The 19,285-nt window shown below is 45.8% G+C and overlaps 1 protein-coding gene across 13 annotated transcripts in view; it reads right to left on the bottom strand.

Moving 5' to 3' along the window:
• Positions 1-19,285, bottom strand: part of NRG2 (neuregulin 2) — a 170,329-nt gene that overhangs the window by 45,322 nt on the left and 105,722 nt on the right. For 7 of the 13 annotated variants that reach the window (XM_068698693.1, XM_068698680.1, XM_068698682.1 and 4 more), the window contains 3 exons: positions 18,035-18,206; positions 5,327-5,445; positions 899-964 (listed from right to left, as the gene is read on the bottom strand). In XM_068698693.1, the coding sequence (XP_068554794.1) occupies positions 899-964; positions 5,327-5,445; positions 18,035-18,206 (357 nt within the window). Of the gene's footprint in view, positions 1-898; positions 965-5,326; positions 5,446-18,034; positions 18,207-18,490; positions 18,531-19,285 lie in introns of those variants that run through there. The other 6 variants (XM_068698694.1, XM_068698681.1, XM_068698683.1 and 3 more) reach the window with 2 other exon arrangements.

The following is a 19,285-nucleotide window of genomic DNA, read 5'->3' as shown; positions in this document are numbered from 1 at the left end:
TTGTCAATACAGAGGCACAGCCAGCTGTGTTGTCAGTTCAGGGTGTGAGCAGCTGGAATAAAAATATAGCACAGATCTTGAAATAACTTCTTGGTCCTCAGCTCTCAGGTGCCTTTTCATCTGGACTGGATCCCAGTGGGCTATCCAGCATGCTGACAATCTCTGTGTGCTGCAGTGTCCATGAGCAGGAAGAGACTTTCCATCATAGAAATAATGCCTTCCATTAGAAAGAGCTGAACCAACAGCCAGGCTTCTAGATTTGCACTTGCATACATTGCTCCATGTTTTGACTTTTATTTGTGTGCCTATTTTTTACAGCACTCATGACAACTGAATAGAAGGGAATGCTAAAAAGCACTTCCACCAAATCAAATCAAATTAAACATTTGGGAAAATCTTTTCTTGCTTTGTAGAGACTCAAGAAATAATGTGCCAGCAGGGTTCAGCTGTATTTTCTGCCTTTTTCTTTTGACTTATTCTTAGAAAACTTGTGTCTCCTTTCTTGTATTTCCTGTAGCCTTTTTTTTTTCTTACCTAGACTCATAAAAATAAAATCCCTAAACCCAAGGCTGTAACAATGACATCTTACAAGTGTCAAAAAACCCATACATTGAAAGAGCTGCAAACGTTTAAAATCCATCTCCAATTTTAAGTAGCATGTTCTTCAGGTTACCATTGTAATAGTTATTGACCTTTTTCCTCTCTAAGATGGACACCAGCAATATAAATTGTATTTTGAAAGATTTAGTGAAAGATCAGAGCTTTGGGAGAAATCAAAGAGAAGTAGCAATTAAAGAAGATTCCAGGAGGAAATAAAGCATTTATGTAAATTGTCTCATTAAAACAAAACAAATAAGGGGAAAGAAACTATATGGGGGGTGGGGAGAGAAGTACTTACACTCTTCTTCCATAACAACTATTTTAGTTTCTGAGGCTGGTAAAACTTGTGGTGCTTTCGTTGTTCCTGGGAAAATTAAGGTAAGAAAGTAGTGAACAAAATATCTATTTTGAGCTGAGAAGATTGGGCTTAGCTACTACAGGGAGGAGGACAAGAGCAGGTGCTGCTGGGTGGCACAGGCTGGGGAGACTATCGATATGTTAGTAGTGGTTAGAGGACGCTCAGATGGGTAACTGTGTGAAAGAGACAGATAAATGAGTGCCTCTGCGGGGTATAGCACAGGGCATTTTGGTCCCCTTGCTGTAAAGGGACTCATGCCATCATGATAAAAAGGCAGAAATGGCTCAGGAGTCACCAGGCACATGACGAGTGAAACTGCAGAAGGTTTTCTTAACCCTGATGGCCACAAGAGTGCAAAGACGAGATCACAGACACAGGGAGAAAAACATGGAGCTTAGGAAAAGGTGAGATGGTCTGACGAGCTTCCACCCTATAACTATTTGCAGTTCTGCAGCACAAAGTAATTCTCTTACAAGAGATGTAGGAATTGTAAACAGATGAAGGCTATTTTCTCCTTATAAAGCAGGATATGGGGAAGTCCATCATCCACAGTCACCAGCTCCGTTCAAGCCAGCTGGCAGCAAAAGCCCCCTCTTGGTCAAAGCCCCTCATGACCCTCAAGATGTGCAAAGGAGAAAGTATCAGGAGCCTCTGCTGTGTGCACAGCACCCTTTTAGAGACAGATGGTAAGACCACTGGGAAAAGGTAAATTAAAAGGAAAGCAAAACCACTTTTTGGATAAGTTTAATTTTTCCTGTGATGTTTAGCAAAGGGGGTGGTGGGATATGAGTTTAGGAGTTGTCTAGAAATTTTCTGAGGAAAAAAAAAAAAGTCTAAAACTGTCACATCTCAGCTGTTCTCTCATTCCTACTTGTGATGCCAATATTGGACTATTCAATAAAGAGGACTGGGAAATGGGACATTTTTCTAAGAATGCAGCTAATTTACCTCAAAGTAATAAAAATCAGAAAATAGCACCAAAGCACAATATGTTTTTGCTAAAACCCAGAAGCATTTCCTCAGAAACTGATACCCTTCCAAAACTTTTCAATGGGAAAGCTTTTATTTCTGAGCTGGGCATTCTGTGGAAATACCATAACTGCAGAGAAGAGATGAGCTACTGGGTTTGGCTGATGAGCATTTTCTAAGTGACAAGGGGTCATGACATTACCATAGAATAATAGAATGGTTTGGGTTGGAAGGGACCTTAAAGACCACCTAGTCCCAACCCTTCTCCCTCCTCCCCTGCCATGGGCAGGGACACTTCCCACTAGATAAGGCTGCTCAAAGACCCATCCAACCTAGCCTTGAACACGTCCAGGGTTGGGGCATCCACAGCTTCTCTGGGCAAACTATTCCAGTGCCTCACCACACCTAGAGTAAAGAATTTCCTCCTTATATATAATTTAAACCTAACCTCTTTTAATTTAAAGCCATTACCCCTTGTCCTATCACTACACTTCATGACAAAGAGTCCCTCTCCAGCTTTCCTGTAGCCCCCTTTAGGTGCTGGAAGGCTGCAATAAGGTCTCCCCAGAACCTGCTCCTCTCCAGACTGAACAACCCCAGCTCCCTCAGCCTGTCTTCGTGGAACAGGTGTTCCAGCCCCTTGATCACCTTTGTGTCCCTCCTCTGGACTTGTTCTAATACATCCATGTCTTTCTGGTGCTGAGGGTCCCAGAGCTGAACACAGCACTGCAGGTGGGGTCTCACAAGAACAGAGCAGAGGGAGAGAATCACCTCCTTCACCCTGCTGGCCATGCTCCTTTTGATGCAGCCCAAGGTACATTTGGCTTTGTGGGCTGCAGGTGCACATTCCTGTTTCATGTCAAGCTTCTTGTCAACCAGCACTCCCAGGTCCTTCTCCTCTGGGCTGCTTTTGATCCATTCTCCGCCCAGCCTGTATCTGTGCTTGGGATTGCCCCGGCCCAGGTGCAGGACCTTGCACTTGGCCTTGTTGAATTTCACGAGGTTTGCACAGGCCCACCTCTCAAGCCTGTCCAGGTCCCTCTGGATGGCATCCCTTCCCTCCAGTGTGTGAACCTCACCACACAGCTTGGTGTCATTGGCAAACTTGCTGCAGGTGCACTCAATCTCACTGTCCATGTCACCAACAAAGATGTTAAACAGCGTTGGTCCCAATACTGACCCCTGAGGAATACCACTCATTACTGATCTCCGCATTGTGGCCACTCTTTTTCTAAAGAAAATCTCTTTTCATTGTGGCATTTTTGATGATTTGCAACAGATTTGCATGACTGAAATGATCCCTTGTGCAACTGATATCTGGAGTGAGCTTGAGGGAAAGAGGGGAAGGCTCCAAGGAGAGGCCAGCTCACACGGTTCTGATTAATTGCTGTAGACTCCCTAGAGTTTTCACAGAGCAGTGTTGAGATGTAGCCACAACACAACCAGTGCTAAGGAACCCAAAGAACAATGCAGGTTGGGACAGAAGAGTGCACACACATGGATTCAGAGGCAATCAGATGCCTTGGGGAGTTTTCTACTGAAAGAAATCATGGAGGAAGGGAGTGTGCAGATGTGAGGTGAGGAAAGCTGTCCAAGTCCCAAGAAAGCCCAACAGTAGGGACAACAGGGAATGAAAGAAGGCGACTCCATGAGCGAGAAGTGCACAGGCACAGCTGAAGGCTGCTGTGCTCTGGGTAGCTCCAGGGAGCAGCAACAGAAGAGTGCAAAGAGGGTGACAGAAGGGCAAAAGTCTACAGTGATCTTCATCATCATCTTGTTTAACTTTGCAAAGGATGCAACTAGCATTTAATTGCAAATACCTGCTACTCTGCCAGGCGACCTTCAAACAGCAGCAGTGAGGTATGCATGCAGCTGAGTGTTGAAAGCCAAAGGCAGATTTTCAAGGTTCCTTAGAAAGTGGATTAATTAAGACACCACCACAAGCTGGGCTATCTTTTATCTACTAGACCTGCAGCACCTTGCAGCCTGCAGCTCCCACTAGGCAAAGGTACAGGGCAGATCTTTTGGTGTCTTTGGTTGCTTTTCTACTCTTAACACATTTCTAAGCAACTCAGGTGTGTCCTCACACTCCCTGCCACATGAATGAGAAAGCCACCTGCTCCTGCCCTTGCCAGACACGTTGCCTTCCTGAGAAGGAAGAGTTGCACCCTGCCAGATGTAGCTGTTACCCACACACGCAGGAAGAGTCAGCTGGTAGTTGTATGGCCAGATGTGCCACAAGCAGTGTGCAGGCTCAGGGCCTTGCTGTGACAGGCACTATTCAATCAGTCTTCCTCCTTTGCAAGCGGATTGCTAGTGGCTGGAAAGAAGGAACCGAATTGGCGCACGGGGCTCTGGTGGAAGGCACTCACTGCCCGTGCATGCAGCTGGAACTGTTTGCATTGCAATGGGACAGACAGAGTGTGAGTCAGAAAAAAGGAGTGGCACTGCTTCAGTTAGCTTACTCTGGACACCTTTCCTGTCATGGCTGGAAAGGAAGCAAAGCTAACTTCACAGGCAGAAGGTCTGAGCATGGGTTGTCTTCCCCAGCTTTTGCAAGCACTGGCTTTTTACAGGCAGAGCAACTGAGGAGGAGGCTATGTGATTTTCCAGCCTCACAAAATAAAGACTCATGACTGCAAGCACTGCTGAGGCAGAGGTTAATAGAGAAAAACAATGCCAGAAAGCAGTGGGAGAAAAATACCTTCCTTCACATGTGACCAGTGCTAATAAAGCACAACAGCAGAGAAAAAGTATCGCACCAACAGGCTGCATCGCAGAGAGCCTAGGCTCCCACAGTGGCTGTTGTGAACGGCAGGAGGAAGAGCTTAGGCAACAGAGCTTGTACAGAGTCATCCCTCCCCTGGTCACACCCGTCCAGCTTCTGGCAACCACTGTGGGGACTTTCTGAGCTGGAGGGTGCATCCAAACCATCATGTTAAGCAATATAATTATTATAACCAAGATAATAATAAAACCACCTAACCTCAGACTCCATCCGCTGAGCTCTAAGAGATGGAGCACACATTCTAGGATGAAAACCAGAAGCAACTTCATTCATCACAAAGCTATGGTTTAATTACTTGTGTTCTGGTGAGTTTTGCTTCTCAGAAATTCTTAAAAAAAAATAAAACATCAAGCTCACCATTTTTCTTTCCTCCTTGCCCCTTTTAAAAAATACATAGACTGTAAGTTTATTTAAAATGTAAATTAACCACATTGCTAGTGACAGATAACAAAGATAAACATTTATGCTAAGCTGCAATTTTTCTTATCTCCCAAGATTGTTTTACTCGATACTCTGAAAGCATGAAACAAAATCATAGATCACGTGCAGAACCTCCCACTTTCTGCTTGAATGACAGATGGCTCAAGACATTTGCTGGCTTCTTCACTTACCACTTCTCACATTCAGGCTGCCTTTTGCGGTGTCTTTCCCTAAAACGTTCTCCGCTTCACAGCTGTACTCCCCAGCATCTTCCAGCTTCACCTTGTTGAACTGCAGTCTGGAAATCTTTCTGTTGAAAAGTACAGCAGACATTTCTTATTCAGTTGCTAACCATCTTCATAAATTGATAACCATTCCTGGCCCTACTACACTGCCTAGTAAGTCACCCCTTCTGGAAGAGATGGGCTGCCCAGTCTCACGAGCTGAATAGACCAGGTCAGGATTCAAATGAGACCCTTCCCAGGAATCACAGCCATCATGATTTCCTAAATGAACATCTCCTCTGATCCCATTGCTCTTAGCCTGATGCCATGGTTTGGTCTGGCATCTGCTCTCATTTTCAGAAAGGCCACATATGGACAGTCAAGAAGTCTCACGAGGGGTTGAACGCAAGAGCCCCAACTCCCCAGCAAACAGACCTCCTGTACCGGAGAAAAGCCACTTTAATGAAGGACAGCAAGATGTGCCTGCAAAAGGAGATGGGGAGATGAGCAGCACATTCTGCACCTTCCTCAGCAAAGAAGCAGCTCAACTTTTGTGGCATGCCCCCCTGCCCATCTCCAGCAGTGCCGCACACTCCATCTCAAACACGCACACTATGGTTATAGGGTAGCGCACCCATGTAATCCATCCTGCAAACCACAGCTCTGTGGTTTGACCTAGCAAATAGCTTGTAGCTTTATCCAGGCAAACAAACGGGACAAGTACTTTGTCTACTTTGTCTCCCCCAAATACACATACTCCAATGCACTACAAACATGTGAGGCTGAACTCCACATGATCATCTTATTGTCAGAAGCACCTAGAAAGAGCAGAAGACACCGTATGTGATGACTTCCCATGTGACCCAACAACCTGTGCTCCATGTCTCATGGGAGTGGGAGCAGCTCTGTGGCGGTACAGGGAAAAAGAGGATCACCTTTCCCACCACCTGTGACTGATGTCTCATTCTCCAGAATGCCTCTGACTAAAAGGCAAAACCCTTTGTTAAATAGTTCAACAGAGATCTTTAGCGGCCTTCAACACACACCAAAGGCTGATTGAGACTCACTCCCTCATCAGGCTTTCTGTTTTACTAGATTTCCTTCTGGTTTAGACAGTTTATCAAAAAACATCCTGTGTTCTCTTCTGGTGGGAATATCTCTCCCTGCTTTCTACCCTTTTGTCTACAAGCTTTTTTCTCAGGTCCGTGTCATACAGCAACTAGACTGAGAAGTTTGTAAGCACTGACAGCTTTAAAAAGAGGTCCCACTGGCCTGGCCTACATTTCTGAAGGCAAATAAAATTATTCTTATGTGGAAAATAATCATTAACTTTGGAAATATTTGCAAAGTTACATATGTCATCTAAGAAAGACTTTTTTTTTCAGACTGTTGAAAAGACATTCCATGCAAATTCCTTCACAGAAGCACACTGACATCTCTTTTAACACCCTGACATATTGTTCTACTAGAGCCAGGGCACAAGGACGCAGTATGAACATCTCACTGGTTATATTAGTAAATTAAAAACACTTGGAGATGACTTGGTACAGCTCCCAGGATACAGGTGCTGCCTCATTTTGCAGGATGCAGTCAAGTGTCCAATGGCATGAGTTTGGGCCCCAGGTGGAGCAATTTTTAAATGAATGTGTGCCTCCTGAATCCCTCTAATCCGAGGTCTCCCGTAATCCACAGTGCAAAGACATTAATTTGGGCCAACACATTCAAACAAGGGGACCTAAACTAGCAGGCTGATTCAGTGTGGTGCAAAACTTCCTTGGCTCCCAGTGTGGGATACTTCCCTGAAATCTCTCAGGTCTCCAAGGGTAATCTGCAATAAATAGTCCTGGGCATTATGGCCCTCACTGTGATGCCTCAGGAGTTAACATGCACCCAGGAGACACAAAGCATTTCAGGGCCACCAGGGCCCTGACAGTTGGGTGCTGCTTCTTACTGGGGAGGTGTGATGGGCACCTGAGGAAGGAGGCTGTTGGCACTGCAGGGCTGTAGTGCCCAGTGCAGGACCACGTTCCCCTCTCCCTCAACAGACATGGGTATAGTAAAAACAAAGGGTCAAGGTGGGCTCCCAGTAGTACTGCACAGATTCCCAGCAAGACTGCCCTCAGCACAGCCATTACTTTCTCTCAGTTGTCTCAACCTTCACTGACAGAACACTCCATCTGCTCATAAACCACCCCTAGCCAGGCTTGCAGCTACTGCTGCAACACAAAAAGAAAAGCAGCACGTGTTGAAAGCAGCAAGACAGTGGTGCTTACACAGCTTTGAAGAGCTTTAACCTAGAATCCTGTAGAGAACACCAGCCTTGCACACCAGCATGTTGAGGATATCTGGTGCATAGCTGAAAGCATTAATGAACACGCCGCCTTCAGCTGCCGGAGGACAGATATTCTAATGATTATTGGCCACACCATGATCTCACATGCACAGCACGTTTCACTGCATGCAGTAACTGGAAAAATCCATTACAGCATTAGAATATCACCTAGGTATGCGATCATTTCCAGATAAAGGTTTTTAAGTCCCAAAGATACAAATTAGTAAGTAATTTAGTGACACAAAAAGCTAATGAAAGGGGTCATACTTGACAGATTCATCTCCAAGAACATGATGAGAGACATGTGGTCTTTTACCTGGAACTGGAGGAGAATGTGATCAGAATAAAAATCAATGCTGGTATTTATAGAACCTCAGCATCAAGGTGAAACGAAAGAGGATTATTTTGTTTTAATGCTCAAGATTGTTGTACTGCCAAAAGAGCTTATTTTTATTTTCTATCACAGTTGTCGAATTTAGCCTGGATTGCAAGATCCCCTTGAAAAATCATGAGTTTTTCTTGCTTTTTAAGACCAGACCCATGATCTGAGGAGTATGATGTATAATGTCAAGTAACAGACTTCAGGGAGAGAGATGAAAGGTACGGAAGCAGATGAGATTTAATGTAGAACATAGATACAGTAAAGAGAATTTCCCTATTCCAGTAAGCACGTAAACAGTCAGAGAAATATCTTGTTTCACAGCATTAGTCATGCACCTTTTAATTCACATGGATAATATTTGTGCACTAGATGAACTTAACTGAGAATGTAAAACAGATTAGACTTTACCTGACCTATGTGTGGCAAAGAGAAAGATGACCAGTCCAACTCTGTTCTATTTTACTATCTTCAGGTGCTTCTGAAATACCTCAAACTGCCTAGGAAATTAGTTTTGCAAGTTTGTGTTCTTCTTCCTGTTGCCCCCGAGGGTAGACATTTTGTTTATTTGACAGCTGAGGTGTGTTTTTAAATAAATACCAAATATTAGCACTAAGAGGAATTAAATTGCTCACAAGAGTTTTGTATCAAGTCCCGTTCTGCTCTTCTGGGCAAAGTGTTTCCTGGGGACACTAGCCCCTGGGAAAACCCTGTCGTGTGCTTTCAGGAGGGTGCCTGGCTGCCAGACGATGCCATTCTTCTGGAGGAAGGCACTGCCCTGGGCTGTTTGTTCAGTGAAAGGGCCAGGGTCCCTGACAGATGCCATCATTTCACTGTAGTGCAACTCTGTTGACATTTCTTTACTCCAGGGGAAAATCTGCCTCATTGTATTTTCTGACCCTCAGCACATATGACTTAGCCACGCACTAATTATCTCCTGTAGTGCCAGTGGAGGAGTAAGCCATGGGGAATATGTTGTCTGCAAGCTCTGGGGGATAGAATTCACAAGGAGACCTTCAGCCTGGCCAGAACAGGATCCCCCAAAATACCTTTTCAGCCAAAATAAAGAGTCCCCCAGAGGGCAGTTTGGAGTGCCAATCTCCAGATTACAATGGGAAGCATGGAGATCTGCCCTTGGCCATGGCCTACACAAAGATCCTGGCAAATTCTGGCCATGAAGGGTGGCCTCATTGCTGTAAGCTCATCATCTCAGAGTTAGACATCTAAATATGAGCTTGGGCCCTGAGGCCTCCTGTCCAGTTAGAGGAAAAGAAACAGGCACTTCATCTCATCTAGAGAGGAACTTTTCATGACAGAAGTCATGCTCCCACTAGCACTTTGGTTAGCTTGAATCATTTTTCTCCTCTTCCCTGTTGCCAAGTGAAAATGGGAGCTTTTTCCCAGTCAGCTTCTTACAAAGCTATTCAACTCAAAGCCTACAGCAGCAGCCACAAGCTACCTTAGAGACACCTACATTTCACTGAAGATTCAGTGATCCCTATGTGAGTTCACCTGCTTCTGCATCATGCAGGACAAGAATAGCTCTAGGATTACAACTATTATAGTATTTTATTAGTCTTCTAAAAATAGGGTAGCTAACACATAAGTAATAAAAAAGGCAAGGAATTAGTTTTGAAGGGAATTGGAAGACTATGCATTATTTGGACTCTAAATTGTCAACGAACACTGTCCATAGTAAACACACATGAGATCCTAGCAATAAAAAATTTGACCATCAGGTTTGACCATCATAAAGGACACACTGAATAGACTGCTGTGGTTATCTATTAACTCCCTTCCTCTCTGAACAGACAGCTGGTGGCAGGAAGCACAGCAATACTGCAGAGAGCAGAAAGGCCAGTACTGTGGTATGTGTACTGCTTACCCACCAAAGATTTAATTGGTGCCTTGTCCTGGCACTCTGCACAATGATGAAATTGCCCTGAGAGAGTAGGTTTATGACTGGCAAGAAGATTCAGAATATCCAATTCTTCCTCTTACTGTCGAGAAGCGTTATCCAGCGACCACCAAATATCTGCTGGCTGGAGCAGGGGCTCTCAGTGTCCCCACTTTAGAGAACACATTCATCTTCCCCAAGAAGCAGTGAGATAAAGTCAGGCAGAAGATCATTGGCATGTGAAGCAGAATGGAGATGGCCTTGGCAAAGCACCTCTGTTAGACAGGGCAGAAATGGCAGCCAGGAGCATCCTTTTCCCTGCACAACCAGATGGAAACCACCCCAGTCTCTTCCCCGCCTTCAGTTACAGAGCAGCACAACAGAGCTGGGCAAGCCAACTGTGCAATGCAGTGCTTGAGAACAACAAATAGCTACTGTGTTGGCTGCTATGAACTCTAGGGCATGACCTGGCTAGCTCAGGATCAGCTTTAAGAACAGCAAATGGGAAAGGGGGGAAGAAAGCAACCCTCAAGCAAATCAATCAAATAAGAGGGGTAAGAAAAGGAAGGTTCAGACTTTTTAACTCAGCTACCATCCCTTCTGCCATGGGCAAAGTCCTCCTTCCTCCTCCCGTCACCATCACCTGCCCGACTCAGTGTTTGACCTGCTGGGACTGTGGGAATCGCAGGCATGGGAGACAGTTAATGTACTTGTGGGTGCCCAGGATAGAACCGACCGCCCCCAGACCCCCTTTACCTGTTCTCTCCTACCCCTGTCCCCCCACATTAAAGTGCTGTTCTAACCTGAAAAGCAGATTTGCCCCTTCTCTGCTCAGCAGTGCTGTTCTCTCTCTGTTCTCAGGCTTGGGACAGGCTGATTTTAAAAGAAAGACTCGACCAGTCCTCAGTCTGCAGATCTGACACTGACAATGGTCTGAGAGCAAGAGCTGTAGTCCCTTCTGGGTCATGCATTGTCAACAAAAGGGGAAAAGATCAATAAGTACGCTCCAAAGAGCAGGGTCACTTGTGCAACCATCCTCAAATTCAGCCTCAGGCTGCATCTCTGAATTGCCATGAATGTCCAGGCAACAAGAAAAGGTGTACGGCAGCAGAGGCAGTGTAATCCAACCACACACCCATTCCCAGAGTGGACTTTGTAGCTGCTGTGTTGATGTGTAGCTGCTCTTGTGCCGGCAAGTCTGTGGCAGCTGCCAGAGCGTGAAATCAACACAGACATAAAAGCTGACTTTAGGGCTACGGCTGAGGCATGGACCTGATGTCAGAGTGGGTTCCCTTGTATTTCTTATCCTGGAATTCAAGGCAATTGATCCATCCCAAGAATATTTAGAATTTCCCTCAAACCCCAATGCCAAGATTTGAATTCATTTGGGAGAATGTAGATCCTGGAGCAATATTATGAGGCCAGATCAGAGCAGGTTCTTTTCCTGTTTATCTCACGTGCACAAGAACCAGTGACTTCACACTACCAAATGCAGAACAGATATCTCCCTGTTCCGAAGAGCAAATAACCTACACAGAGAGACAAGAAACCCCATGTAGGTATGCAATTAGGACAATATGCAGAGGCCTCACTATCTCAGCAATGAAACCACAACTAATTCTGTAAGCTGGGAGGAGAACAAAAGGTTGGTGCAGCTGGGGAGAAGGCATATTGGTCCTCATTTAGAAGCTTATCACATATTAGATGGAGACTGATAGGATGGGCAACTCAAAGGTAGGACCAAAACTTCAGGGACTGCCAGACAGAAAAGGAAGACCAGAGAGAGCTTGTAGAGCAGAACTGAGTTGTTTTGAAGAATCAGGGGAGGTAGAGAGGGAGATGCAGTACTAAAAGCAGCAGTCTTTGTGGGAGACGTGCAGAGCACAGGAATGCAGACATGCAAAGCCAGGGTGAAATATTCAGATCAGGGAAAAGCATGTCTATCAGGAACAGAGACATAAGGTCATGGAAAAGCAGCATGGGATGACACCTTCAGGTGGATGGTGTCATCCCTCCAAAACCTCTGCAAAATGCATCACCATGATATTACATGGAGTTGTGCAAGAGATTCAGTTAGTCTTGAGGCTCCTTTCTGAGTTCAGAGTTTTGGAGATATCGTTCATTTCTTCCTAAGTCTCTTTTCTGCAGATGATGTGTGTCACGGATACTTGCCAGTGCCTGATCCATGAAGTATAATGGGGACTGGGCAAACTCATGACTGTGGGTATAAAATGTGCTATCCCAGACGAACTGCCTACAGCTTCATCCAGCACCCCAGCCCTCCTTCCCCAAGTGCCAGGTAAAGCATTAAGCATTGAACTGGATGAATGGGATTTCAATTCATGTCTCAAAGAGGGTGCTTCAACATAACTTGTGACATTTTGCAGTTGCAGTGGGTAAGATCTATAGGGAAAAGATGGATATAAATATATAAATAAACCAGACAATATAATCAGAAAAAACATACAAAACTTCAGGCATATAAACCTTCTTCCATAGCTATATTTGCACACACCATCAGTTGAAGCAGCCTAGCATCTGGCTATAACTTGGTAGCCATTATAAGCCAATTGTTGTTGATCAAATAACCATTCCCTGAATCTCTAAGGAGCCCCAGATTGCAGGCTTTGTGGATTGTTCTCGCTCAAGACCCAACCACTTCTCCTTTCAGTTCTCAAGTTCCCTGGTTCAGTCCCAGGTGCATTGGCCAAAATGATGTCCATCATCATCTCTTTTAAAACAACAAACAGTCAAACAAAGGAGATGCTCTTTTTCAAACCCCCCTCCAATAAACTGCCTTCAGCAGCTAAACCAAATCCCAAATATCGGAGACTTATAATGACATCGTGAGAGTTAGCAAGACAGAAGCTTCCCTGGTGACTGTAACAACACCGGTGCTTGAGAAGAGTCTTAGCTTCAAGGCATCTGGAATTGCTCTTGCAAGATCCATTGTCAAGTGAGCTTTTTCCTTTGTTTAAAAATGTCAGCCTGAAGACCCCTGCCAGAGTGGTGGTATAGCCTGCTTGGGTTCACTCTGGCTCCCACAAGGCTTCAACAGTTCTCTTTGCCCCTCCTTGTCTCCAGGCTTAATTAGGAAATCATTTATCTTTATTGGCACTCTCTTTCCCCTGCTGCTTTGGCATTACTATTATTTTTTGCCTTCATTCCAAAGCAATGAGCTGTACAGGGAAGACCACAGCCCCATTCATTGTGGGTGGGGAATAATCTACTGCAGGGAACTATACAAGGAAGACCCCAGCAATGAATCTGCCCCAGCTAGCTTTGCCTGAGGGACTACTGTACAGAAACAGGAGAGGAGGGTATCCCTTGGCTCCACTTACAGGCTAACAATAGGGATTCCTGGTGATACTGAAAGTAGGACACTACTCCCAAGGGATGTCATATGGTCAGCCTGTCCCAAACTGAACTGCCAACCTTCTCCAATCTAACGATACGCCTACTTCATCAGCCCAGCAATCTCCCTTGGTAAAAGAGCACACAAAGAAAAGAGGCTGTAAGGACAGCCACAGAGAACATTATACCAGGCTCTTGGACACCCCACCCACCTTCAGTGGACAATCGGCATGTCTCAGAGTCCTGAGTGAGCCTGAAGTGGGGTAGATTCCCTGCACACCTCAGCAAACAGAAACTACCACTAGAAGGGTGGTTGCACACTGGAACAGGCTCCCCAGGGACATAGTCACTGCACCAAGCCTCTCTGAATTTAAAAAGCGTTTGGACTGTGCACTTAGTCACATGGTCTAAACTTTGGGGCAGACCTGCGTGGTGCCAGGAGTTAAGACTTGATGATCCTTATGGGTACCTTCCAAGTCGGGATATTCTATGATTTCTATGATTCTATGAGTCTACCTTCACTTTCTCCACAGTTGTCATTTGACCATTTGCCAGGAGAGTTAGAAAGTCAAGCCTCAACCTTAACTTCTTGGGACCCAGTGGCCTTGAACCATATCAGGTGCACTCAGCAGCAAAAGGTATCTCTGGCAGATTAGAAGGGGTGGACCAGTCACTATGCTTTACTTTCACTATAGTATGCAATTCTTTCTGGGTAAATTCTCTAGATTCCATCAACTGTGTTTTTTTCTTCCACCTTAAAGAGAAGTTTCCTCTCCATACAAGCCAGGCTTGCCCCAGCCTGTTACTAATTACAGATGGAACACACAGTTCAAAAAGAAGGAATCAGAATTGTTCTCCTCCCTCCAGCAAATATCTATTGGAAAAAAAAATAAAATAAAATACTCCTTTGCCTGAAGGCACCAGAAATTTTGCCGGTAAGTTTAAAAAACAAGAGGAAAGGTGATTGGAAAAGCTGAAGAGCTGACATGGTTACCTGCTCCTCTCCTCCTGATAACATATATTCCTCTAAGAAGGCCAGTGGGATCAGATAAAAGCTGGATCACATCTGAGTAAAAGAGGGCTTCAGTTTATCTTTCTAGCTAAAGATCTTAAGGCTCATTAAACACACAGGGCAATATCCATTCTGCAGGGAGGAAAGTCAGAGACAAAGCGGTTAAGAGTAGTGATGCAGGGTAATTATGTTCTTCTTCTTTCCCATCCTAAACCTCTGCACATAGTCTAAGGACCACAGAGCTACAGTTATAGTCAGACCCAAAGCTGTGCCCAGCTCTGCAGAGGACTCATATGGCCAAGGGACACAGTATGGACGACACCTCCATCACCTGGCAGGGCTCGTTTTGTCTAGCTGCAGCAAACAACTCTATCAGATCTTTGGATCAAACTCTTAAATAAATGATAATGTGCACCTGGGCAGAAGCTGCATGGTCTGAAGATTTTTGCCTCTTGTGCTTTCCCTGTGGAAGTCCCTCCACAATGTTCAATTTCAGTTTTAGTCCTTTCAAACCCCACTCTACCCTTAACTGTAAGAAAGAGCGAACGATTATCTTGAGACCAATGTTATCTTTAATTGGAGCCACATGTAAATCCCATTCTTCTTGAATTAATCATCATCTAGTAAGCCTTCCTTTCTCAGCTTTACAGTTCAGGATACTTCTGCTAACAGGCAGGAATTAATGACATGCACCCATCTCCCATGCCCAGTTTTGGTTCCCTCTGCTACTCATCCCCATTAGCTACTTAATGATGACACATGGAGTCATAAGGACTCCCTTGTTCAACCTGCATCAGCACAGAGCAATTTTTAATGTACTTTTCTGCATGCAGCCAAGTCCAGAAGGAAGCAGCTCCAATGCCAGTGATCACTTTGCCCTCAATTTTCAAGTACTGAGACCTAGCAAATGCCACGGAGAGAACAGCCTGAAAGCTGAACGTGGCAGACTGGGTACACACTGCTTATCCCCCCAGAACTACTTGGAGAAGTGTTCCTGCACTGTTGTCTGCTCAATAAGGGGCAAGGAGTTATCTTCTCTGAGCCATCTCAGCTCAATACTACTAGATTCTAGACCCTGTGTTGCCTGGTCTACCAGTCCAGGATGTAAACAATACTGGGTGGCAGATGAGCACAGACTCATAGCTTTGCTGCTGAGGGAGCCTCAGCTATTGGAGGAGGTAGGTGCTCAGCTTTCTTTAAAATGTCTATCCTTGGGCTTATTTTGCCAACAGGAAGCACTTCTAACACGCACATGTTTTTGGCTTGTCACTGGTAGGCTGTGAGCCAACATGTTGCCATGGAAACTAGAAAATGCAAAGTTGTGACTTGACAGCAGCATTGTGAAAAAAGAGTATCAATCTTCTTCCATATGTTCATACCCCTGACCCAGGGGCTGTGTGCCCCTGTGCCACGGTGGGTGGGATGCCAGCCTGTCACAGCTTTACACTGGACACAAGTGCATGGGAGGCATGGAAGGGCAGTGATCTATGGGAGAACAGCAGGGAAATGCTGCAGAGGAACTGCAGATCCCCCCCATTGCCAGATCCCTCTGCAGAGAGGTCTGCTGGGTGTCTGGGCTGGGGCAAACCCTCTCTGGTTCTGGGGAACAGCTCCTCAGCAGCCTGAGAAATCAGCATCAATGAACTCAGGACTCACAAGCTGCCCACCCACCGGGACATGGCATCCACAGAGGTGGAACTGTGAGGTACAGACCTTCCTTCTGGTCATTCCACCTCCAGACTCCCATCGGCAAACAGGGAATGGCATGACTCGGGCCATGAGGCTGATAAAGGCCATGGAAACAGTGACAGCAGCTGAGCAAAGACAGCTCTTCCTGAACAGACCACATCCACCAGTCATCCTGGTTCTGATGATGTTTCTGGCCTAAGCTTTCCACTGACCATCCTTCTGCCTTGTGTCAAAACATCCATGAGTCCTGCAGTTATTTAGACAGAGGCCAACCATTTTGAGCGTGACTTTGAAATTAAGCAACAGGATAGAAACTAAATTAGAGCAACTGACAATGACCCACTTGAGCACCTAAAGAAGAGTTTCTAACTGATTTTTAGTGGCTTCTAATTTTTAAAATGGATACTCTATCAGCTCCATATATAAAGAGATTAACTATTTTTCACATACTGAGACATAACATATGCTGGCAAAGAATTAGTTTTAAGATTTCCAAGGGATTAGATAGTTGCAAGCTGACTTTGTTGCTGGCTAAGTCAGGATATATGAATGTAAGCATAGTCACATTTACGGGATAATTTTAGGATATATCATATATAAATATTTGGCCCTGAAAAGATATCAACATGGATCAATTTAAATGAATTTCTACTGAGAGCCCCTCTGCACTGGTTCCTGCCCCTGGTCAGATCTCTGCAGCTGTTTCCCCTTCCTTGGCTACCTGTTTGATTTTGCTGTATTACCCAAGAAGAAACCCTCTAGAAAAATAATGCACCTTGAATACTTTTGACACCTAAGGTGAGTGGCCACTTCCAGTTATGGCCTGCAATGACGCCTTGCTACAGGGCTTCCCTGAATAAGCACCAGTTTACTGATACACCCAGCTTTCTCAGCCAGTTTCTATCCTGACAGTCCATCAAATTGCACAGCCCGGCCACGTCTGGCCATCTGACTCAGCTCCCTCTGCTCCCAGGCACTGGGCTTGCATTCCTGCCATGCACCACTCTGGTCTGTGCATGGCAGGAAGGGCAGCAGGAGAGTTGCTTATCTACTCTCACAGGAACGGGATGGAACAGTTCCAAAAAGCCTTGAAGATGAAAAGCCTCTGTAGAAGGCACTACCCAAGGCATGTGTGGATGGAAGAGCACTCCTGCGTCCTCCATCAGGAAGGCTACAGCTAAGCTGTGTGTTCTCAAATACCGTTTCAACCAACAGATCTGGACTTAGCTCACTCACTGAGGCCTGTTTCACCCAGTGTTTTGGCGTTGCCTGAATGAGGTGCCATGGCCCATGGCCATTGGATGACACATACCAAGAGCACTGCCCAAAAGCTTTTCTGTGTGGGCAGTTTGGGGCAGATGAGACTTGCCGTGAATGCAGTGATGCAAGCTCTTATGTGCTAGCCGACAGGCAAAACTTTGGCAGGTGGCTACAGGCCCTCATCAGGCTGAATATCGCGGGGTGTCCTTGCATCTTTGTCTGAGATGCTTTTGAGTCCACCTAAATTGAGGAGACAAGAGAGCGATTCCTCCCACATGTTTGCAGGCCCTATGTAGGCTTGTGGGGCAAAAGCTGAGTTCTGAGTAGCTTCTGCATTCGCAAAGCAGGTTCCACCCCAGGTGACCTGAGCTGCCCACAACCAGCCTACAGTCAGCAGGGAAGGAGTAATCTCCTCAGGTCACTGGACGCCCATCTCAGATATCTAATGACAAAGTTCCCCAAGGAGAGCCCCATCTAAAAATTACGTGTTTCTTCTGTGTGTGCCTCATTCCTCTCTTACTGCTCACTGTGGAGGAAAATGGGACTAGCAGTGCTTGAGAGATAGCACCTGAACCCTTCTCACTCTCCCAGGCACAGCAAACAGCCTGTACATGGTCCTGTGACTCTGAGGAAGCATCTCTGGAGAGGATGGCACCACTTGCAGCAAGTTGGAAATTTTGCAAGGGTGCTCACCAGGACCCAGACTCTCAGTGTTTGTTAGCAGAGGCAGAGTAGCCCCATAGCATACTTACTTCCCATTCCCATATTTGATCCGGATGTCTTTGCTCTTCTTCAGCTCTTTGCCATCTTTAAACCATTTGTAGGATGGCTGAGGGTTGCCAGCAGTCGCCTCACATTTCAGTGAGATCTTTTCACCAACATGAACGTTTGGACTTTTCAGTTTCTTCAGTTTGGGAGGGACAGCTACAAAAAGAGAAACCAGACAATGTGAAACCTGCCTCTTTCAGGCGCTGCACACACATGATGCGAACCCACCAAGTCCCCATCTGAAACCTGTGTGCTATCCCCACTGCTGCATAATGAGGGGTGAGGGCACGCACGCCAGCTCCACACCCCAGATTTCACTAGCACCCGGCACGGAGGCAGCACTGAGAAACAACTGACTGGTGATGGAGGCACCCCAGGGTTGGCTCCCTCTTTTCTCAGCACCACATGGTCAGACCTGATGTCTCTATGGCTCCCTTTACTCAGGCCGGCTCCATGCATCTCCTTCTAGAGCAGGCGCTTGTTCTGCTGTCCTGCCAGGCCAGAGGCAGGATGCAGAAGCTCAGCCTCTTTGGAGACTTTTCCTCTGCATCCTGCCCTTGCTGTTAATGATTACCAACACCTCCATGACCTCTGCCACTGCATCAGACATGCTGCCAATCCTACAGCTCCACCAACCCCACCTGGAGCATTTCATTGCAGAAAGAACAGAGGTGGGCCACAGGGACCCATGTCTCTTTCCACCTGCTTGTGCACAACAGATATTCCCACTCCTCTCTGTGTGGTCCAACATCTGAACCACCCCCACGGAGGGACGGCTGCTAAAATGGACAATCTTTAGCATGACAGCATCACCAGCAAAGCAACAGCCACTGAGAGGGGCTAAAATGAAAGCCTACACGTGTAAAGGACAAGAAAGGAGTGACAGCAATTCTTCAGGTCACAGTTAGAATGGTGAAAGAATAAAGCTGTTTAAAAGTGTCTTAGGGCCTGTAATGTCAGGCTGGCCAACTTGAAGCTGGGCTCTGCATGTGAGCTTTTCTGAGTGTCTCAGAAAGGGGATTTTGCCATGCACCTGGAACACCAGGCAGAGGAGAGACAGACGCTTCTTATCAATCTCTGCCAGGCATTATATTACACCTGACATGCAAGGGTTAGCAGGCTTGCAATTTTTCTTTCACCTCTGCACTCCTCCAGCTCCCCTTTTCATTTTCAGACCTAACCGTAAAAAAGAAAATAACAAGTTCCTAGTTTTGCCTTAAGAATATTGGTAACAA

The sequence above is a fragment of the Anas acuta genome, chromosome 14, assembly GCF_963932015.1.
Source record: "Anas acuta chromosome 14, bAnaAcu1.1, whole genome shotgun sequence".
NCBI classification, from domain to species: Eukaryota; Metazoa; Chordata; class Aves; order Anseriformes; family Anatidae; genus Anas; species Anas acuta.
The sequence above is the reverse complement of the archived record's forward strand: the minus strand, read 5'-3'. Positions and strand labels throughout refer to the sequence as shown.